Raw genomic sequence first — 24,308 nt, forward strand, 5'->3', positions numbered from 1 at the left:
TAGTTGGCAAGCCATTCACAGTCTCTGTTCAATCCTGAGCTGATGGTGTCAAATTTGCAGATGAACTGAAGCTCAGCAGTTTCTCTTTGAAGTCTGGTCCTGAAGTTTTTTTGCTGGAGGATGGCCACCTTAAGGTCTGCTATAGTGTGGCCAGGGAGGTTGAAGTGCTCTTCTACAGGTTTTTGTGTATTGCCATTCCTAATGTCTGATTTGTGTCCATTTATCCTTTTCCGTAGAGACTGTCCAGTTTGGCCGATGTACATAGCAGAGGGGCATTGCTGGCATATGATGGCGTATATTACATTGGTGGATGTGCAGGTGAATGAACCAGTGATGGTGTGGCTGATCTGGTTAGGTCCTGTGATGGTGTCGCTGGTGTAGATATGTGGGCAGAGTTGGCATCGAGGTTTGTTGCATGGATTGGTTCCTGAGCTAGAGTTATTATGGTGTGGTGTGCAGTTACTGGTGAGAATATGTTTCAGGTTGGCAGGTTGTCTGTAGGCAAGGACTGGCCTGCCACCCAATGCCTGTGAAAGTGTGGGATCATTGTCCAGGATGAATTGTAGATCCTTGATGATGCGTTGGAGGGGTTTTAGCTGGGGGCTGTATGTGATGGCCAGTGGAGTCCTGTTGGTTTCTTTCTTGGGTTTGTCTTGCAGTAGGAGGCTTCTGGGTACACGTCTGGCTCTGTTGATCTGTTTCCTTATTTCCTCGTGCGGGTATTGTAGTTTTGAGAATGCTTGGTGGAGATTTTGTAGGTGTTGGTCTCTGTCTGACGGGTTAGAGCAGATGCGGTTGTACCTCAGTGCTTGGCTGTAGACAATGGATCGTGTGATGTGTCCGGGATGGAAGCTGGAGGCATGAAGGTAGGCATAGCGGTCGGTAGGTTTTCAATATAGGGTGGTGTTAATGTGACCATCACTTATTTGCACCGTGGTGTCAAGAAAGTGGATCTCCTGTGTAGATTGGTCCAGGCTGAGGTTGATGGTGGGGTGGAAGCTGTTGAAATCGTGGTGGAATTCTTCCAGAGTCTCCTTCCCATGGGTCCAGATGATGAAAATGTCATCAATGTAGCATAGATAGAGAAGGGGTGTGAGTGGACGAGAGCTGAGGAAGCGTTGTTCCAGGTCGGCCATAAAGATATTGGCATATTGTGGGGCCATGCGGGTGCCCATAGCAGTGCCACTGATCTGGAGATATATATTGTCATCAAATTTGAAATAGTTATGTGTAAGTATAAAGGCACAGAGCTCAGCAGCCAGTTGTGCTGTGGCATCATCAGGGATAGTGTTCCTGACAGCTTGTATTCCATCTGTGTGTGGGATGTTTGTGTAGAGAGCCTCTCCATCCATGGTGGCTAGGATGGTGTTTTCTGGGAGGTCACCAATGCATTGTAGTTTCCTCAGGAAATCAGTGGTGTCACGGAGATAGCTGGGAGTGCTGGCGGCATAGGGTCTGAGTAGAGAGTCCATATATCCAGACAGTCCTTCAGTGAGAGTGCCAATGCCCAAGATGATGGGGCGTCCAGGATTTCCGGGTTTGTGGATCTTGGGTAGTAGATAGAATAACCCTGGTCGGGCTCTAGGGGTATGCTGATTTCTTCTGGTGTTAGTGTAGGGAGTGTCCTGAGTAGATGCTGTAGTTTCTTAGTGTATTCCTCAGTGGGATCTGAGGGAAGTGGCCTGTAGAATTTGGTATTGGAGAGTTGTCTGGCGGCCTCCTTTTGGTAGTCAGACCTGTTCCTGATGACAACGGCACCTCCTTTATCAGCCTCTTTGATGATAATGTCAGGGTGGTTTCTGAGGCTGTGGATGGCATTGCGTTCTGCACGACTTGGGTTGTGAGGCAAGCGATGTTGTTGTTCCACGATTTCTGCCTGTGCACGCCGGCGGAAGCATTCAATGTATAGGTCCAGACTGTCATTTCGACCCTCAGGAGGAGTCCATGTGGAGTTCTTCTTCTTGTGCTGTTGGTGGGAGGGTACCTGTGTATCAGTGCGCTGTTCGGTGTTGTCCTGGAAGTATTCTTTGAGTCGGAGACGGCGAAAGTAGGCTTCCAGATCGCCACAGAACTGTATCATGTTGGTAGGGGTGGCAGAGCAGAAAGAGAGTCCCCGAGATAGGACAGACTTTTCTTCTGGGCGGAGTGTGTAGTTGGATAGATTGACAATATTACTGGGTGGGTTAGGGGTACCACGATTGTGGCCCCATGTGGCAGGTAGGAGTTTAGACAGCTTACAGTCCTTTTTCCTTTGTAGAGAGGTGAAGTGAGTAATGTAGATCTCCTGTCTTATTCTAGTGAAGTCTGTTTGTATGGAAGTTTGGTTATTAATGAGAGTCTCCAGGTTAGAGAGCTCTTTTTTGATGTTTTCCTGTTTGCTGTATAGGATGCTGATCAGGTGGTTCCTCAGTTTTTTTGATAGAGTGTGGCATAATCTCTCACTGTGGTCTGTGTAGTATGTAGATAGCAGTGGATTTTTTACCTTTAGTCCATTTGGTATGATGTCCATCCATTTGCATTTGGAAAGGAAGATGATATCTGTCTGTATTTGTGCAAGTTTCTTCATGAGGTTGATGGATTTCCACTCCATACGGCTAAATGCAGTGCCTTGCATGGTGTCAAGTATCAGAGGGGTAGCCGTGTTAGTCTGGATCTGTAAAAGCAGCAAAGAATCCTGTGGCACCAGTAACTGCACACTGCACCATAATAACTCTAGCTCAGGAACCAATCCATGCAACAAACCTCGATGCCAACTCTGCCCACATATCTACACCAGCGACACCATCACAGGACCTAACCAGATCAGCCACACCATCACTGGTTCATTCACCTGCACATCCACCAATGTAATATACGCCATCATATGCCAGCAATGCCCCTCTGCTATGTACATCGGCCAAACTTGACAGTCTCTACGGAAAAGGATAAATGGACACAAATCAGACATTAGGAATGGCAATATACAAAAACCTGTAGAAGAGCACTTCAACCTCCCTGGCCACACTATAGCAGACCTTAAGGTGGCCATCCTGCAGCAAAAAAACTTCAGGACCAGACTTCAAAGAGAAACTGCTGAGCTTCAGTTCATCTGCAAATTTGACACCATCAGCTCAGGATTGAACAAAGACTGTGAATGGCTTGCCAACTACAGAACCAGTTTCTCCTCTCTTGGTTTTCACACCTCAACTGCTAGAACCGGGCCTCATCCTCCCTGATTGAACTGACCTCGTTATCTCTAGCTTGCTTGCTAGCATATATACACCTGCCCCTGGATATTTCCACTACATGCATCTGAGGAAGTGGGTATTCACCCACGAAAGCTCATGCTCCAAAACGTCTGTTAGTCTATAAGGTGCCACAGGATTCTTTGCTGCTTCCCCATGTTTGTTTCCCCACCACCACTACCACCACTGTTCCTCACAACTTCTTGTCAACTGCTGCAAATGGACCATTTTGGTTACCACTACAAAAAGTTTCTCTCCTCTGCTGGTAATAGCTCACCTTAACTGATCACTCTCGTTAGAATGTGTATGGTAACACCTATTGTTTCGTGTGTGTGTGTGTATGTGTATATATATGTGTGCGTGTGTGTGTATGTATAAAATCTTCCTATTGTATTTTCCACTGCATGCATCCGATGAAGTGGGCTGTAGCCCATGAAAGCTTATGCTCAAACAAATTTGTTGTCTCTAGGGTGCCACAAGTGCTCCTGTTCTTCTAGTGTAGAATGAGTGCCCGCCATAGGAGCTCGTTGTGGAATAGCTGTGGCACTTTAAATTCACGCCCTGATTTATTTTGTAATAGTTTCCCTGTGTAGATAAGCTCTAACTCCATTGCTGGAGAGAGTGTTGCTTTCAGAATCTAGGCCATTATCTCATGTTTGGGCTACAGTGATCTCTCTCTCTCTCTCCAGCCTGAAGGCAGGTTAACACTCCAGTAGCAAAGTCCATTCAAAATACTGCAGTCAGCATCTATCTTCCTAGTTGTTGTTTTTTTGTGTCTTTGCCCCACCCCCACCCATTTCGGTCCCTCTTGAGGCGTCCCTTTTTCCTCTGTGTTACAGGCAACCTTTGAGCTTTTACTTTTCAAGACTTTCCCCAGTTGAGCACCCTTGTCCTTACCTGTTCTCTTATCACACCAGATTGTGGCTCTTCCCCTTTGCTCTGCTAACAATGCTAGTCTCATGTACTCCCATGAGCATCTGCATGACTTCTTCACCAGTGCCTCTTATCCATGCAATGCTCTCCCCAAATTGGTTCACACACATCCTTCATATCCCTTACGGACCACTTTTAAAGCAGGAGGACTTGCAGTTATCTTAGAAAAATGATGTTTTTTAGTAATGTTGGTAGTTTGGTGAAATGCCAACAAACCTCATTTAAGATGAAACGTATTGTATTGGCAAGCTTCAGCTCTGCAAATTCTCATTGGCCCACAGTTCCTGTCAAGTACAGGAATGTACCTGTTAATTACATCGGTCAGAGAGCGCATCGCAGCATCAGCAGCACCAGAAAATGGCGATATTGTCCTTTTGACAGCATTAAATTGATGTATGCCCAGCACAAGGGCTTATCTTCACTAGACTTCTTTTATTTTCTTTTAACCTTGAGAGAGTTGATTTCCAGTTAACATTAATATGCCCGTAAAAAGGCTGGTGGGGACATTCCCCAAATGTTTGATGCAGACTATAAAAGTGTTCTTCAGCCTAAGTCAGTGGTTCTCAAACTTTTTTTTTTTTTTCATGGATCACTTGCAAATTGCTGAGGGTCTCGGTGGACCACTTAATGATCTTTCCAAATGTTGTCTATATCATTAGCTAACTATCATAAAGCGCTTTGGATAAAAGCACTGTATAAAACAAACTTTAATTAACGTTTTTTGTTTTACAAATCAAAGCACACAACTCATATTTTAATACCAGTAGTCTTACTTTTCTAATGCAATGGATATGCCCTCTCTCCCCTGCCGTGGCAACACGCAAGCTGGGGCTGGGAAGGAGTGGGGTCTCCCCACTGCAGCAACCCGCGAGGTGAGGCTGGAAAGGGAAGGGAAGGGGGTCTCTCCCTGAAAGCCGCAGCCCTGGAGCTGGAGAAATTCACTTCTTTCTCTGGCTGCCACAGCCCTGCACATCCCAAATTCTTCTCACCCCACTGCCCCCTCCCACCTATCCCCTATTCCCCCCTAAGGCCACCACCTCACCTTACATGTGTGTCTTCTCCAGGGTCCCGGCACCTAATTAGTGGAGCCACGCCTGTGTGACTCCACTAATTAGGTGGGTGGCCCTTAATTCTCTTGTGTGTGGCTGCCCAGGCATACACCTTACATGGAATTATTCACAGACCACCTGAATGGAGCTTACGGAGCATAGTTTGAGAGCCTCTGGCCTAGGCTGATCCTTCTTAATGTGTGTACCAGAAAGCGAAACTGGCTAAATGATGAAATGAACTAGTCTAGTCTGTTTTTCATTGTCTGGGGTGAATGAAATACAAAATCTGCAAAAGGATCTTTATAATTCTTCTAGTTTTAATAATCATATATTGAGTAATACAAGAAAATGCAAGTATCTGATTTTTCTTAAATATGGATTTTAATTCCAAATGCACTTAACTTCTTGTATATTTGAAACTTATTGACTGACTTATTGAAAAGGATTTTAAATAACGTCTGAAAAAAGCAAATCTGTTTTTTACAGGAACAGGGCATAAGTTTACAACCTAGATTTTTAACTTGTCTGGGGGATGACTTCTCTGGAAAAGAAACCACATTTACTTTGTGTGTACGGGTACAAAGAAACCCTGTGCTTGTTCAGTATGATGCAAGACCTAATATTATTGTGACCATATACAGTTCTCTCCAGTGGTAACAAACCATAATCAATGGGAGACCAAGTTCAATTCTAGAAACTAGTCTGGAAGGCATTTGTACAGTTGGTTATGCCCTGGGTGGCCAAAATATATTCTTATTACCTGATACTTAGACATTCAGTATTGCTCTTTCCTGTCCAAGGAAATAAACACTAACTTGAGTTTGGCCAAAGATTTGTTACAGGTAACAATCTTGAAAATTAAAGATCACTTTTGTTAGACACAAGACTCATTCTTTAGGTTGTGAAAACCACAAATTGACAGGGGTTAGGAATAAACATCTATGGGCAGATTTATTACATAATTCTCCACTGCAGGGCTTTTTCTTTTTCTGCATCTTTTGCTAGTGGCCACTGTTGGAGACAAGAGACTGGATTAGATGGTCCAGTGATCTGATCTAGTATTGCAGTTCATTTACGCAAGGAGAGCATCTTCTGAACAGTGAGAGCAATTTGACAATGGAACAGCTATTGAGTTTCCTCAACGAAAAATATTTAAGGGTGAAAACTTCTGTAGGCAAAGCCTGTAGTAAGAAGAAAAGGCTGGACTGCGTGAGCTGAAAGGTCCCTTTCACCCCTACCGTCTGATAGACTTGTGCAATCCTCTTCATTCCTGACATTCCAAAATACAACATTCATCTTAAGTAAACTTAGAAGCAGTAATAAACTTCCTGTAATTAAGTAAATAAATGAATATTGGTTGCTGCTGGCTCTGTCAGCATCCACAAGAGAATCAGCAAGTTCTGCTTACTGCTTTAAGGAATGAAACAGAATTTCCACTGCATGATAGTGGAGATTATAGAGGAGGATTTTTTTAAATAAGCTGCTTTAATCACTCTCTCATATTCCTGTTCTGCAGTGGGAGAGTGGGCTGACAAATCTAAAAATAAACTTCCTTGATGGCTGGCTCACATGGATCATTTAAGACAAGTATGAACATGCCCACCTGTGGGGTTTCTTTTTAAATGAGTCTAAAAATGGCTTTCATGCATCATTCTCCAATGTGCTGTGTCTTTCCACTCAGCTACACTTCTTCCTTTTTTGTGGTTTTTATTTCTAGCTCTGCCATAGCTTCTCTCTTGTGTTTCCATGCTCTCATCTTTCTGATCTTTGAGATCCCCTGAATGTCCTGTATACTGAGGACTCGAGATTAGTTTGAGTCCAAAAATGAGCGAACTTCTAGGACTTGTAATTCACCGTACTGCAGCTTTGTCAGTGGTAGCTAAAGTGCAATGTCAGATCATCTGATCCTACCATGAGCAGGGTTAGACACAGAACGGGGTTAAATGTGGGTTAAATGACAGCAAAAATGCCTGAGCCTTGCAGTACAGCTGTCATTAGTGAAGTATACTGTGGTGAATTATTTGTCCTAGTATAGACAAAAGCCAGTAGGAATAGCTTTAGAAATCCACACTGCAGATTCTACACTGAACTGTCTTAGGTAGGATGGGCAACGGGTAGCTTCCTAAGGGCTGGTCTACACTACGGGGGGAAATCAATCTAAGATATGCAACTTCAGCTACGTGAATAACGTAGCTGAAGTCGAAGTATCTTAGATCGAATTACCTACCGTCCTCACGGCGCGGGATCAATGTCCGCGGCTCCCCATGTCGACTCCGCTACCGCCGTTCGGATTGGTGGAGTTCCGGGATCAATAGGAGCTCCCTCGAGGATAGATATATCACGTCTAGACGAGACGCAATATATCGATCCCCGAGAAATCGATTGCTACCCGCCGATACGGTGGGTAGTGAAGATGTAGCCTAAGTATCCACGCCCTCAACTATCTCCCCTTAAAGGAGACCAATGAAGTGTGGTGACAGGGACTTAGGTTTATGCCATTTTTTTTGCTTCCTTACAAAGCACACCTGAAAGGCTTTTAAAGTTTCCCTCTGTTTAATTTTTACGTTTTAGAAATAACAAAAATGTCAAGTCTTAGTTTTGCTAGAGGAATTCTCGGAGGACCCGGAGAAGTGGATTGGAAGTTTTCTCATCTTTTTACTGGAGAAGGCAGGAGCTATTGAGTCTTTCAACATATCCTTTTTTTGTCTCCCAGTTTTTCTCGTGTGTGTGTGTGTGTGTGAGAGAGAGAGAGAGAGAGAAATAGGGGGTTATCAACATTTTGAGTGATGAATAAAAACCTCTTCCACTCTGAATCAGGTTTCATTGCTCTCTGTCTCTGTGAGATCTTAACGTTTGCCATCCCTGTTTTTTCCTGGAAGACTTTGTGTAGGAAGCCTGAATTTCTAATTTAAAACAAGCAATCCCCTAAAAAAGGGACAGGAAGGACTGTCTGTCTTCATATGTCATAAAAGAGCAAAGTGGCACAATCCCAATTTCTTTTTCCTTTGTGGGTTACTTTTAATTACTTTGCCTGAACTCCTTCCCAAACTCCTGCCTGGCAACAAATGACCTTCTAATCCTGCCTTGGCAGGAAAATGATTTTGCATGATCTAATGGGTCTTTTCCATCTCTAACTTCTGTGAGTCTCCCTAGTGACTCATTATAGCATGAAACAAAGAGCACGTTTTGTTGCACTGCCAGTAGTGGCCAATAGCATATACTGTTAATGCAGGCAAAAAGGAATAGTGGAGACCTGCTATTATTCAGTTTTATTAGTGGATGGCTCTTGTGGAGTGTCTACATCTCTAATATGCAGTGCAATGGAAGCAGAGTAACAACATCTTTCAGGAAGCAGATGCACATTTAAAGTTTATGGTAATTTATCAGATCAAAACTGTTAGAACCAGAAGCGTATCGTCATGACTTCATCAGTATCTGAATATTCTAGGAAATGCATGTGTCATTTGGTTCTAGTCTTCCTAACACAGGGCGTTGGTCAAATGGACTTAATCAGCTTTTATCTGCTTTGATTTCCAAACACTGATTTTTGGTAAGGAAGTGATCCATAGAAGAAGGCTGGCCTACAAAGTACTGTGTAGCAGAACCATAACAAGGAATTTTTGCGCCCTAGGCAAGGGCCAGCTCCAGGCTCTTCAGCAATTCGACAGTGGGTCCCTCAGTCCCTGTCGGAGGGAAGGACCTGCCGCCGAATTGCCACCACTTCATTCATTCTTTGGCGGCAATTGGCACCTGGTCCCTCAGTCCCTCTCAGAGAGAAGGACCCGCCACCGAATTGCCGCCAAAGATGCGGCAGCAATAGAGTGCTGCCGATCGCAGTAGAGCTGCGCCCCTCTGCTTTGCGTGCCCGAGGCAAGTGCCTCACTTGCCTCGCCCTTATTACAGCCCTGCTGTATAGAGCAATTTGTTTCTTTTTAAACTTTGAAAAAAGCTTGATATTTAAAAAGGCAATATAACTTATAAAAGCAGCAAAGAGTTCTGTGGCACCTTATAGACTAAGAGACGTTTTGGAGCATGAGCTTTCATGGGTGAATACCCGCTTCATCAGATGCATGTAGTGGAAATGTCCAGGGGCAGGTATATATATGCAGGCAAGCTAGAGATAATGATGTAGTTCAATCAGGGAGGATGAGGCCCTGTTCTAGCAGTTGAGGTGTGAAAACCAAGGGAGGAGAAACTGGTTCTGTAATTGGCAAGCCATTCACAGTCTTTGTTTAATCCTGAGCTGATGGTGTCAAATTCGCAGATGAACTGAAGCTCAGCAGTTTCTCTTTGAAGTCTGGTCCTGAAGTTTTTTTGCTGCAGGATGGCCACCTTAAGGTCTGCTATAGTGTGGCCAGGGAGGTTGAAGTGCTCTCCTACAGGTTTTTGTATATTGCCATTCCTAATATCTGATTTGTGTCCGTTTATCCTTTTCCATAGCGACTGTCCAGTTTGGCCGATGTACATAGCAGAGGGGCATTGCTGGCATACGATGGCGTATATTACATTGGTGGACGTGCAGGTGAATGAACCGGTGATGGTGTGGCTGATCTGGTTAGGTCCTGTGATGGTGTCACTGGTGTAGATACGTGGGCAGAATTGGCATCGAGGTTTGTTGCATGGATTGGTTCTTGAGCTAGAGTTACTATGGTGCGGTGTGCAGTTACTGGTGAGAATATGTTTCAGGTTGGCAGGTTGCCTGTGGGCGAGGACTGGCCTGCCACCCAAGGCCTTTGAAAGTGTGGGATCATTGTCCAGGATGAGTTGTAGGTCCCTGATGATGCGTTGGAGAGGTTTTAGCTGGGGACTGTATGTGATGGCCAGTGGAGTCCTGTTGGTTTCTTTCTTGGGTTTGTCTTGCAGTAGGAGGCTTCTGGGTACACGTCTGGCTCTGTTGATCTGTTTCCTTATTTCCTCATGCGGGTATTGTAGTTTTGAGAATGCTTGGTGGAGATTTTGTAGGTGTTGGTCTCTGTCTGAGGGGTTAGAGCAGATGCGGTTGTACCTCAGTGCTTGGCTGTAGACAATGGATCGTATGATGTGCCCGGGATGGAAGCTGGAGGCATGAAGGTAGGCATATATAACATATAGGGGCTGGATGGCCTGAGTTAATGGAATGGGAGTAATAGAGCCTGGCTCAGCTCTAGCCTGGGTTAGTAGTGACCCAAGGTCTGATTTACAAAGATATTGATGCATCTTTGAGTGCAGGTAGGCACCCAGGGGGGGCTTATAAAAGCACCAAACTCCCTTTGAAGTGTCTGTGAGTTAGGCCCTTTCTAACATGCCACAAGGTGCCTGTATACATTAGATACCTTAATACCATTATAAACTTGGCCCCAAGTTACTCCCGCCTTAGCCTGTGTGAAATGAATTGTCGGTGTCACTGGACAAAGCATTCATACCATAAACTGCTGCTCCTTTTGGTACCTTTCTAGTCAGACTTAGCGGAGCTCACAGGCTGAGTGGGACATGGAGACTTCTGTCCTACACATCTGGCCTCTTGAGGTCAGGGCTGGGACATGCTGGTGGTGCAATGAGAAGGAAGTCTGCATTGCTGCTGTCCCTGGGCCTTTCACAAATGCACTGTCTCCAGCACCTTTCATTAGCTGTGTTGCCTTAATCCCTTCCTATAAACAACAAAGCGTGCTTCCCACCTTTGTATATTGTAACATGCTAGTTTGTGGTTGCCCAGAGCCCTGCAAGATTGGGGCATTGAACTCTCACTGTAATGGAGTTGAGGCCATCCAGCAGCTCAAGTAATTCTGCCCTTTGATTGTTATGACGTGCAGAACGGTCCCACCCTAGCAGTGTGCTTTTGAAGCAGCAATGTGTACACCATTTCCTCCTGTGCAAGGAGCCTAATTTAATGTGTTGAGGAGAGCTGAGTAGTATGAGCAAGGAAGAGGGAATCGTCGAGTCCTGCCTGCTTGAAAAGGGAGATATGACAGCACTTTAGGAGGCAGAGAAGAATAGATCTGCCTTAGGGTGATCAGCATCTGCTTTTAAAAGCCCTCTGGGAGATGCATTCTTCTCACTGGCAAAGGCTGTATGATCCTGCTTCTTTTTCCCACCTGTGAATTTCTGCTAATGGAATTGGCTCCTGGAGCTGGGAAAACCTCATCCTACCTCGTTTAAATAACGACTAGGGGGAGCAGGAGGGAATGTCTGTATCTTTCCAGTGCTTCTGTCTTTAATGCATTTGGCTTAAGTAATTTTTTGCTGATGTTTTAAAAAGATGCAAATTTAATGCTCTTCATAGGTGCCAAACTGAATATGAAGTCTTCTATCCCCATGACATAGGAACATACAAATGGCTATACTGGGTCAAACCAAATTTCCATCTAGCCCAGTATCCTGTCTTCCAACAATGGCCAATGCCATCTGCCCCAGAGAGAATGAACAGAACAGGTAATCGTCAAGTGATCCATACCCTGTTGCCCATTTTCAGTTTCTGACAAACAGAGGCTAGGGACACCTTCCTTGCCCATCCTGGCTAATAGGCATTGATTTATCCATTAATTTGTCTAGTTCTTTTTTGAACCCTGTAATAGTCTTGACTTTCACAACATCCTCTGGCAAGGAGTTCCACAGGTTGACTGTGCATTATGTGAAAAAATACTTCCTTTTGTTTGTTTTAAACCTGACAGTTCTGGCATGACCATCATCCCTCAGTCTTGACCTCCTTCTAGTCTCCTTGCCCATATGATCCTTGACTTCTGCAGAAACTGTCTGCAGATGTTCAAAGCGGTGGTGCCTGACACAGACAACTCTACTACTACTTCTTAGTGTAAGTGCACCATGTCTCAGGCGGCACGTGACCAGGATTCATCACCAAATTTGGTCCGCTAGTTGGATAAATTAGCTTCCCCAGCTTGGGCTGGGTACTGACGGGGAGTGCCATATGGACGCTGATCCAGGCCTCCCAATATCATCACTTGCAACTGAACTCAGGCCATCAGCTCATCTCGTACCACCAGACTGGCATCAGTATCTCCTACCCCTGTGGTTTGGACATCCCTTAGGGGAAGATCTATACATGGAGATTCTCTATGTCCTAATAAAGAGGAGAGGATGGAAGATGATGATAAAATACAGGTAAAATCTGATGAGAAACCATCAAAAGGAAAAAAAAATCCCATTCAATTACATCATGTAATGGAAGACAGCTAAAAAGTGGCAAGTTTTTAAAGTGCTTATCTACTAATGCTAGAAGTCTAATAAGATGGGAGAACTAGAGTGCCTCTTATTCAATGAGGATATTGATAATAGGCATCACAGAAACTTGGTGGAATGAGGACAATCAATGGGACACAGTAATAGCAGGGTATAAAATATATCGGCAGGACAGAACAGGTCGTGCTGGTGGGGGAGTGGCATTATATGTGAAAGAAAGCATAGAATCAAATGAAGTAAAAGTCTTAAATGAACCAAACTGTACCATAGAATCTCTCTAGATAGTAATTTCATGCTTGAATAATAAGAATCTAGCAGTAAGGATTTATTACAGACCACCTGACCAGTACGGTGTAGTGACTGTGAAATACTCAGGGACATTAGAGAGACTCGTAAAATGATAATGGGGGATTTCAACTATCCCCATATTGACTGGGTACATGTCACATCAGGATGGGATGCAGAGATACTTTCTTGACACCTTAAATGACTGCTTCTTGGAGCAGCTAGTCTGGGAACTCACCAGACGAGAGGTAATTCTTGATTTAGTTCTAAGTGGAGCACAGGATCAGGTCCAAGAGGTGAATATAGCTGGACCACTTGGTAATAGTCACCATAATATAATAAAATGTAACATCCCTGTGGCAGGGAAAACACCACAGCAGTCCAGCACTGTAGCATTTAATTTCGCAAAGGGGAATCACACAAAAATGAGGCTAGTTAAACAAATTAAAAGGTACAGCACCAAAAGAGAATCCCTGCAAGCTGCATGGAAACACCATAATACAGGCTCAGCTTAAATGTACACTCCCAAATTAAAAAACATAGTAAGAAAACCAAAAAAGAGCCACCATGGCTAAACAACAAAGTAAAAGAAGCAGTGAGAGGCAAAAAGACATCTTTTAAAAAGTGGAAGTTAAATCCTAATGAGGAAAATAGAAAGGAGCCTAAACTCTGGCAAATGAAGTGTAAAAATATAATTAGGAAGGCCAAAAAAGAATTTGAAAAACAGCTGGCCGGAGACTCAAAGTAATAGCACATTTTTTTTTAAGTACATCAGAAGCAGGAAGCCTGATAAACAACCAGTGGGGCCACTTGGTGATTGAGATGCTCAAGAAGCACTCAAGGAGTATAAGGCCATTGAGGAGAAACTTAAATGAATTCTTTGCATCCATCTTCACAGATGAGGATGTGAGTGAGAATCCCAAACCTGAGCCATGTAGGTGACAGATCTGAGGAACTGTCTCAGGTTGAGGTGTCATAATAGGTGGTTTTGGAACAAATTGATAAACTAAACAGTAATAAGTCACCAGGACCAGATAGAATTCTCCCAAGAGTTCTGCAGGAACTCAGATGTGAGCTTGCAGGACTAACTGTTATCTGTAATCTATCATTTAAATCAGCTTCTGTACCAGATGACTGGAGGATAGGTAATGTGACCCCAATTTTTTAAAAGGGCTCCAGAGGTGATCCCAGCAATTACAGGCCAGTAAGCCTGACTTCAGTAATGGGCAAACTGGTTGAAGCTATAGTAGAGTTTCAGACACACAGATGAACATAATTTGTTGGGGAAGAGTCAACATGTTTTTAGTAAAGGGAAATCGTGCCTCACCAATCTACTAGAATTCTTTTAGGGGGTCAACGAGTGTGTGGACAAGGGGGATCCAATGGATATAGGTGTATTTGGATTTTCAGAAAGCCTTTGACAAGGTCCCTCACCAAAAGATCTTAAGCAGAGTAAGTAGTTATGGGATAGGAGGGAAGGTTCTTTCATGGATTGGTAATTGGTTAAAAAATAGGAAACAGGGTAGGAATAAATGGTCAGTTTTCAGAATGGAGAGAAGTAAATAGTGGTGTCCTTCAGGGGTCTATATTGAGCCCAGTCCTATCCAACATATTCATAAATGATCTGGAAAAAGGGGTAAACAGTGAGGTGGCAAAAGTTGCAGATAATACAAAACTACTCAAGATAGTCAAGTCTCAGACAGATTACAAAGTGCTACAAAAAGATCTCTCGAAACTGGGTGACTGGGCAACAAAATGGCAGATGAAATTTGATATTAAGTGCAAAGTAATGCACATTGGAAAACATAATCCCAATTATACATATAAAATTATGGGGTCTAAATTAGCTGTTACCACTCAAGAAAGAGATATTGGAGTCATTGTGAATAGGTCAATCCTCTCATGTGCTAATCATCCACTCAATGTGCAGCTGCAGTCAAAAAAGCAAACAGAATGTTGGGCATCATTAAGAAGGGGAAAGATAAGACAGAAAATATCATATTACCTCTATATAAATCCATGGTACGCCCACCTCTTGAATACTGCGTCCAGATATGGTTGCCTCATCTCCCCCCTGCAAAAAAAAAACAACAACAACAAAAACAAAAAAACCCTATATTGGAGTTGGGGGAAAAGGTTCAGAAAGGGGCAACAAATATGATTAGGGGTATGGAACAGGTGCCGTATGAGGAGAGATTAAATAAGACTGGGACTTTTCAGCTTGGAAATGAGATGGTCAAGGGGGGATATGATAGAAGTCTATAAAATCATAACTGGTGTGGAGAAAGTAAATAAGGAAGTGTTAGTTACACCTGCTCATAATACAAGAACTAGGGGCCACCAAATTAAATTAATAGGCAGCAGGTTTAAAACAAACAAAAGGAAGTATTTTTTTCACACAACACAAAGTGGGAGCTCCTTCCCACAGGATGTTGTGAAGGCCAAGAGGGTTCAAAAAAGAACTAGATAAATTCCTGGAGGATAGGTACAGCAATGCCCATTAGCCAGGATGGGCAGGGGTGGTGTCCCTAGCCTCTGTTTGCCAGAAGCTGGGAATGGGTGATGGGATGGATCACTTGGTGATTACCTGTTCTGTTCATTCCCTCTGGGACACCTGGCATTCACCACTGTCGAAAGAGACGATACTGGGCTAGGTAGACCTTTGGTCTGACCCAGTGTGGCCTTTCTTAGGTTCACATGGAGCTCCTTACAGTTGGGAAGTCAACACCTGAACAAGTCTGAAAAGGGAGATACCCTTAAAATCCCTGATTGGAGACCGTTGACTTTTAGCTCTGAAGTGAACATAATTGACTATCACCTTGTATACTTCTTCAGGCAGAGGAGTTTGAGCTACAACATGTGACTAGAACCTGGTTAGCATTTACCTTTTGTTGCATTCTCCAGATCAGGGCTAACCTTATAACTAGTATGCAGAGGCAGAAAAAACTCCTGACATTGATTTTTAGCCTCCTTAATATTTTTCTGTCTCGTGCAGGTCAAACAAGTTCCTCAGAATCTGGGTCTGGTGCTTTGTATGAGAATAAATCTTGATTTTCTTTTATCTGTTTTTATTTGCTAGCCTTTCATCAATTCCAACAACTCCCTGCTGTGACGTCCCTTACCTCATTATACAGTTCAGCATGTGATTGCTGAATCTCACCTTTGATTTTCCTTATTTTGGAGAGTCACTAGAAAGTAAAGCAGCTATTTTGGCTTTCAAATATGCTATTGATAACTAAAGATTTTTTTTCATAACTGCCAGCTCACGGGCACTGCAGTGTTGGCAGGAGTAAAAAAGTAGCAAAATAGCCAGCTGATTGGACTCTGAATACAGGCAGTGAATATGTTAACAAGGTGCCATTTTATTTAGTCACTCTTCTGATCAGACCGTCTCTCTGTATAATTGGATATTTGTTTTATGAGTATGTTTTGACGAGCAAAAGAGGGGTGTTAGCTCTCCTGTCCATAGAATTTAAGGTCCAAAGGAACCAATGTATCATGTAGTATGACAGGCCATAGAACATTATCCATTAACCCCTATACTGAGCCCAATAGCTTACGTCTGACTAAAGCAGATCTTCCAGAAAGGCATCCAGTCTTGAGCTGAAGGCAGCAAGGGATAGAGAATCTATCACTTCCCATGCTAGTTTATCCAGTGGTTATCTGCTTGTGCTGTTAAAAATGTGGGTATTATTTCTAGTTGGAATTTGTCTGACTTCAGCTTCCAGCTATTGGTTCTTATTCTGCCTCTCTCTGCTGGATTACCTGCTACTTCAGCTCACAAGCCCTGTGTGGCTCTTTTAAAGTGCGGCTCGTGGAGCCCCCCGCTCCATTCTCTGCCTACCAGGTGGGGAGGGGAGGGGAGGGGTCATGGCTTCTGCCCTGCAGCGAGGGAGGGTTTCTGCTCGGTGGGGAGGGAGGTTCTCAATTCTTTAGACCCGAGGGGCACCCCTGCTGAAGCCCCAAGCCCCCCAGCATGCACTTCCCATGAGGCAGAAGCCACTGCAGGCCCACCCGGCTCTCGAACTTCTGAAGATTATTATTGTATGCGGCTCAGAGGGTCAGTAAGTTTGGCCACTCCTGTTAGACTGTAATCAAGTCACAGCTCACCCCTTTTGACAAGCTTAACCGATGAGAGCTCTTGAAGTCTCTCCGTATAAGGCATTTTTTCCAGCCCATAATCACTTTTGTGACTCTTCCCTGCATTCTCTCCAATTTTTCAGTATCCCTTTTAAAAGGCAGACACCAGAACTGTGTGTTTGTGGGTGTGTAACTCACCGGTGCCATATACCTCCCTTCTCTTCCTTGCTAATTCCCTGTTTATATACATCTAAGGTTGACATTAGCCCTTTTTGCCACCGCATTGCACTGGAAGCTTGTGTTGTCCCCTAAATCCTTTTTTATCTTATTGTGAATGCAGTGCCTTGTTAAGAGGCAGGCTAAAGTGTCTGAAAACTTGTTGGCCGTGTTGTAGCCTAGAGGAGAACATGAGCTATAATACAGCAGCCAACGCTGCTTTAAATGTGGGAACTTACCTCTTGTCGAGAGAGTTTTATTTTGTTGACACAACTCTGTAGTGTAGACTAGGCCTGAGTCTATCAACCTGGGAAGCTCGCCGCCATAGGCAGTTTAGATTTATACCCTGAGTGTCTCTGGCACAGCCATTACTTTACACTCTATCTAGTGGGGCAAGAATTTTTATTGCCCCCCCTGCTACCCCACACTATGTTTTGACAGATGATCATTTTAGAAGCCTTTACCCTTCATTGATGGCTTTGCTGTCTGCATTCAGCTTTGATTCTCCTCCCCCAAAAACATATTGTCACAAAACAGAACGTTGTTTAAAACCAGTCCTCTGTTTCAGGTGCTATAAGTCAAGTGTACGTTCAGTGGAGACTGACACGATTCTGTTCCTGAACTGTAAACTGAGATTGATGTGAAAACAACTTAAATTACTGTGACTTAAGGGCAAAGGCAAACTGAACTCTGGCTCCATAATCCTCCATCTGTGTAAGGTGAATGAACAATAATCAGCTTGCTAAAAAGGCCATATCTACACTACAGATGCCACAGCAGCATAGTTACGGTGCCGTGGCTATGCCGTTGTAACCCTATAGTGTAGATGTGGACTACAGCAACGGAAGCGGTTTCCTGTGCTGGAGAAACTCCACCTTCCTGAACGACAGGCGCTAGGTCAGTGGAAGCATTCTTCATTGACATTGTTGTGTCTGCACTGGGGGTTACGCTGGCACAGCTATGGTGCTCAGGGGTGTGGATTTCTCCACACCCCTGAACACAGCAGCTACGTCAGCCTAAGTTTTTGGTGTAGACTAGGCCAGAGCACTAGCTGTGGGATGTGGCCTGTCTTCACATCCTTTGAAAGCCACTATATTTAAGTGCAACCAGCCCCCCGTTCTCATGCCTAGTTAACTCAGTATAAAGCTGGTGCTAGTGGTACTTGGGCCTGCCTGAGACCATGTCTCTCCCAGTGTGACAGTACCACAGCTGTGATCAGGATGGAGTTTTTAGGCTTTGTTGGTTAACTCCTTTCGTCTATCTTAGTTAATTCATTTCCTCACTAACATGTTAATCGCTCTTTAGTACCTGGTGTGGACAGTCATGTGTAAAAGCATATGAGGTGGTCTAAATGGTGTGTAACGTTGACTGAAACCTATCTCCTTTTTCTGGTGTAGGCTGAGGCCTGGTCTACAGCTCAATATTAGATTGCCCTAGCTACATCATTCAGGGCTGTGAACAATTTCATGCCCTGTGTTACGTAGTTAGGTTGGTCTAACGCCAATTGTACTTGCAGCTAGGTCGATGGAAGAATCGTTATGTTCACCTAGTTACTGCCTCTCTGAGAAGAGGATTGACTACATCAAAAGGAAGAAACCCTTCCATCGATGTAGGAAGGGTCTGTGCTGCAGTAGCGCTGCTGCAGTGCAAATATACCCAAAGCCTTTGATAGCAAGGGACTGCTGGCAAAACAGCTTCCATGAGTGGCCTTTGGCTCTTGTGTTGACTGCTCTTAGTGTGAAATAGTCAGTTTGACTTCCAGGGCTTTCCTCAAGGCTCACCTATAATCTTTTGTGAGGTTGGGGAGAGCTAAGGGGCATGGGGCATTCGGGACCTTTCAGAAGTGGGAAAAGAGTTTTTTGTTTTTGTTTTTTGCCATTCTTGTTTTTTGGCTTGTGATGGGAGGGTGTGGGGAGGTTGCCTTATACAATCTGTGTTCCAAATACTGTAGGAATGGTTCTTTGAAATCAGTGTTAAGCCTGTACAGCTTCAGAGTGGGTGTCTTTATATAAATCCAAATCCATGAATTTCAAAATCTGAGGTTCACCGATTCCCTTAAATTATAGACCCAGTGGGAAGTGTGCATACTGTTGGTTCCAATCACTTAGCTCTCACTTCTACCTAGACACTTAAAGCAAGTTTGCTCTTAGAAATGGAATATTTTCATCGTCGTTGTGGAATTAAAACTGTAAACAATCGGTATCAAGCCTAACCTGGGGTATGTCTACATCTACAATTTTGCAGCGCTGGTTGTTACAGCTGTATTAGTACAGCTGTATAGGGCCAGCGCTGCAGAGTGGCCACACTTACAGCAACCAGCGCTGCAAGTGGTGTTAGATGTGGCCACACTGCAGCGCTGTTGGGCGACTTCAAGGGGGGTTCGGGGAACGCGAGAGCAAACCGGGGAAGGAGACCTGCTCCCCCGCGGTTTGCTCTCGCGTTCCCCGAACCCCCCTGCAAACCGTGGGGAAGGAGACCTGCTTGGGGGGGGGGGGGGGAATTCGGAGAACACCGGAGCAAACCGCGGGGAAGGAGACCTGCTTGATTACCAGAGAGGCTTCCTCAGGTATGCTGGGATACCTGCTTATTCCACGGAGGTCAAGAAAAGCGCTGGTAAGTGTCTACACTTGATTACCAGCGCCGGATCCTCTACACCCGAGACAAAACGGGAGTACGGCCAGCGCTGCAAACAGGGAGTTGCAGCGCTGGTGATGCCCTGCAGATGTGTACACCTCCTAAGTTGCAGCGCTGTAACCCCCTCACCAGCGCTGCAACTTTGTGATGTAGACAAGCCCCTGATTAGGTGACTGATTTATTTTGTAAGGAGAACCTTTGTTCCTTAAAGGAAAAGAGTGTTTGAACTGAAGTTCATACAAATAACCAATATGTAGGTTGAAGTAGTTTCAGTTCAAATTAAACCCAACAGCAATCACCCCTGCACCTGCCATTTGATGCTGGAAAAGTAATTTAAATGAGGGTATTTCGGGTGTAGGGAGATGTGGCAAATTATAGGAGAGAGAACCTTCCTGTCTGGTGGATCAGTATTTTCAGCAACGATTACTTCCAAGAGACCTAGAAGTACAGGAGAGGAATTCTAGAAGCTAGTGCTGGCAGCCTGCTGGCACGTTTTGAAGTACTGCAGTGTATGCTTCACTGGGCATTATGACTGGTAGTCCTGTTGTTGATCCTTTCAGTGCCCTGTACTAGTAGGCTGGATTCTCTCTTGGTTCAGGGAGATACAGATTGACCCCACTGCACCTCAGGACTCCTAAGAGAACCAACTCAGTGGTAGTTTCCTGCCCACTCAGAATTTCCACTGGGGGCTCTGTAAATTACTCATAGGGGTGCAGTGCGGATTTGTTGAGTTTGCTCTTCTGAGTGTCTTGGTTAGATCCACTGCTCCCACTCTTCGGGCTATGCAAGCACCCTTATGGAGGAAAGGTGCTGTTCTGCTTTGCTGCATCCTCCTGATACACGTTCAAATAGCAGCGCTGCACCAGGGTCTACATCAGCATAGATGCTGGAGTGAATCATGTGGTGAAGTTAATCTGAGACTTGGTGTCTCTGGATCTGAGACTGACCTCTGCTTTGGGTTCACTCTGCACCACATCTCCCTGTTCAACATATTTGTATTCTGTTCTGTAGGGTTCCCAGGACAAATCTGAATAAATTTGGGGCTACTCCTGCTTTATCTCGAATGCTTGCTTCCTAAAGGTGTGCATTGAACGGAATATTAGTGACATCTTTACAAAGGCAGCCCTCGAATGTCTTGTGAAATTTGATTACGCTTACAAGGTGGAAGCGTTTAAGAATTCATGGAGAAAGTGACATCTGAACTCAAAGGCTCTGTCTCAAAGGCTCCTTGTTGGAAGCTGCAGGTTTAATTTCTTATAGCAGAGCTGGATTCAAAAGGAAGCAATAGTGAAATTCATGGACCTGGAAATAGAATCAAATGCTCTGGAGTGGCCTTAGAGAGCCCTTGTTTGTAGAGGTTTGGGCCAATGTTGTCAAAAAGACCAGTGACTCAGGGTCTTTTTTAGCTTCTCCCCAGTCCCCACCCCCACTTTGTGGAAGGCTACATGCTACTGCTTGTGGGGGTCATCTGGTGGTTCTGAGTGCCACAGGAACAGAGAAGCTCTGGCTACTGCTGAAGTCTACAGCCCTGTGCAAATCGAGCTGCCACATCTGCAACTGCATTGTGTGGGTGGGTAGCGTGGAGGTAATGCAGCTCTCCCCTTTTGTCTGTTCTGCACCCCCGAACTAGCCTATATGGAAATCAATGCACTGGTGCTTATGGAAAGCCCTCTGGCAGTGCGGAGTACAACAGCGAAGCACAGTGCATAGCAATTGCTTAGCACTAGAAGTACAGTACAAGGATTTTAAAATGCCAGATTGTGATGAGGCACAAGAAGGGATTTCATTTCACCAGCCTAACACTCCTCCTCCTCCTATTTTCTTATTAACTTCTTTAATCTAAACTGGCACAGAAATAAGAGCAAGTGGTGGGCTAGGTAGAAAAGAAGTTTGAGATCAGGTCACTTGTGTCCTCATCCCAGTTTAGCCACTGACGTGTCACTCAGAGGCTAGCTGCCTTCATGTGCCTGCCTGATTTACAATGGGTATGTTCCTACTTACCTCCCTCTCAGGGGGACATGAGCGTTTGACAGTGCTTTGAAAGCTCTGGTAAATGCTATTGAAGCACCCAGTTCTAATAAATATAGTGGTGGAGAGCTATGAACAATGGCATGATACAGGATCCAAGATACAGTAACTCCTCACTTAATGTTATAGTTATATTCCTAAAAAATGCGACTTTAAACTAAATAATGTTAAGCGAATCCAATTTCTCCATAAATTAATGTAAATGAGGTTAGGTTAGGTTCCAGGGAAATATTTTTCACCAGACAAAAGACTATATATATGTATATACATACACACACCTCTACCCCAATATAACACGAATTCAGATATAATGTAAAGCAGTGCTTGGGAGGGGGGGGCGGGTCTGCACATTGTGGCAGATCAAAGCAAGTTTGATATAATGCGGTTTCACCTATAATGTAGTAAGATTTTTTTTTTTGGCTCCCGAAGACAGCGTTATATCGGGGTAGAAGGGTAGGGGTGTGTGTGTGTGTGTGTGTGTGTGTGTGTGTGTGTGTACACACACAAACAGAAGTTTTAAACAAACAATTTAATACTGGTACACAGTGATGCTGATTGTGCAGCTTGCTTGAGGTGGAAGAGTCAGAGGGTGGGATATTTCCCTTACTACTAAATGATGAACTAATAATTGGCTGAACCCTCAATCCCTCTGTCCTGAGCCCTGGTGTGTCCCGCCTGCTCTATGGAAGATGGGGGGAGAGGGACACCCTGACATTAGCCACCCTCTTCCTTCCCTCCCCCCGCACACAGCAAGCAGGAGTCTCGGGTAGCAGCTCCAAGGCAGAGGGCAGGAGCAGCACATGGCAGTGGGGGGATGAACACAGCTGAATTTAGGGGAGCGGGGAGCTGATAGGTGGAGCTGATATGGGGGCTGCTGGTCCACCCTGGTTCCAAGCCCCCACCAGTTAGCTGCAATAGGCTGCTCTTCCTGCAAGCAGTAGACAAAGCAGGCAGCTGCCAAACTAAGTTAGAAGGGAGCACAACTTTAAACGAGGATGTTCCCTAATTGATCAGCAACGAAATAACGTTAATCAGATGACTTTAAGTGAGATGTTAACTGTATGCTGCAAGGAGTAATACATGTGTTGTCCGCAAGGGTGGATCGAAGCTAATGTGGTGATGAGGAATATAAACTAGATCCTGTCCAGGTGTTTTGTGAGCAGGGGGCCTGCCAACTTCAAAGTGCATTTCCATCCTGTCTTGTGGTACCAACTATACGAGTGTCTCTTTCTCCTGCACAGTGACTACTAGTTATGTCATGTGCAGTGTGAGTTAATGGAGATCAGAGGTAAAATTTTCAAAAGTGAGTAAAGCCAAGGTGAACAAAGATGTTTAGGCTCATAACTCCCATTGAAATCTAGCTAGGAACCTAAATACCTTTGTGGATCAGGGCCTAAGTCACTTTTGAGAATGGGCACAATTGGCTAAATTTTAAAATCAAACACAATATTTGAAGTTAATGTTGTAGCTGGAGTCATTATGTTTGCTTGCTTTTTTTGTGTGCATTTAACTTGAATTTCTTAAATAACTGAATGGCTTTCGGAAAAATGGTAGTGATTATTGCAACAATTACATCAACTGAGTTCCCTTTTACCCTTGGTCAGTTTAATTGCATAGTATTGATGAAATAGCAATTAAAACTGGAATGCAGTGTTTGGTCACTTGTTCTAATTTCACACTAAAAACTGTTCCTTGAATCTGTTTTTCTCTTTTCTAGTGGGGAAAACCTCCTTGATCACCAGGTTCATGTATGACAGCTTTGACAACACCTATCAGGTAATACAATCAATCTCAGCATTTTATGGGCCCAGTCTTGTCAAATCGTTATTCAGGGGAATCTACTTGACTCCAGTGAGTGAGGTTTTGCTGATCAACCAGTATCCTAAAGACTGGGAAGAAAGCTGTTTGGGACTCAAGGGTCTGTGGAGCATGGAGGGGAGAAATGAGAAGCTCGTTGTTTTAAAAAATGTGTCTAGTTCCTGCTATGTAAGCAGACCTCTGTGTAGCTCAAAAGCTTGTTTCTCTCTCTCTCTCCCTCTCTCTCCAACAGAAGTTTTATTATCTCCCTCACCTTGTTTCTCTAATATTCTGAGACCAACATGGCTATTGCACCACTGTATAAAACTATTAAGGACAGGTCCAGGCATAGTTCTCTAATATCCCACCTTGGATTTGAACTGGCAGCATGGTTTCTGACTGCTGGCAACAGAATGCTGAAATAGTGGCTGCTGCTGCTTACTCTGTTCAGCTCTGTAGAGCCAACACAGCTGCATTTTTGGGAGATTCTGTCAAAAGCCCTTCCCCCCCTTAATAATGGTTTCTTTCTCGTCTCTCCATAGCTCTCCATCACTGCTGCTAGGCAAGTCAGACAGAACTAAATGCAAGTTCCCATTAAATCAGCAGTGTTAGCAAAGCTTCTGTGGTGTAGGATGACTACAGTACACATTAGCCTCTCCTGGGAGCAAACATCTGTACAGATTCTGCCCACAGTAATTACATGGACATGTTAAAGCAGTTCTTTTATTTAATCATCTCTTTCCCACAATACTTTTTTCTTTCAGCTCTATTCTTTTCTCTGTGGAGCCTGTGTCCTAGTTTTACTTGGAGAGCTTTGACCCTCCAACTTTGTTAATGCAGCTGTTTCCATGGGAAGAGGTCTCATGTAATAAACTACGTGATTGCAAAA

At 44.2% G+C, this 24,308-nt stretch overlaps 1 protein-coding gene across 2 annotated transcripts in view; it reads left to right on the plus strand.

Moving 5' to 3' along the window:
- The window catches only part of RAB6A (RAB6A, member RAS oncogene family), a 116,188-nt gene that overhangs the window by 56,606 nt on the left and 35,274 nt on the right, over window positions 1-24,308 (plus strand). For both annotated transcript variants that reach the window (XM_030557131.1, XM_030557125.1), the window contains exon 2: window positions 23,340-23,398. In XM_030557131.1, the coding sequence (XP_030412991.1) occupies window positions 23,340-23,398 (59 nt within the window). The remainder of the gene's footprint in view (window positions 1-23,339; window positions 23,399-24,308) is intronic.

This window comes from Gopherus evgoodei, chromosome 1, assembly GCF_007399415.2.
Source record: "Gopherus evgoodei ecotype Sinaloan lineage chromosome 1, rGopEvg1_v1.p, whole genome shotgun sequence".
NCBI classification, from domain to species: domain Eukaryota; kingdom Metazoa; phylum Chordata; order Testudines; family Testudinidae; genus Gopherus; species Gopherus evgoodei.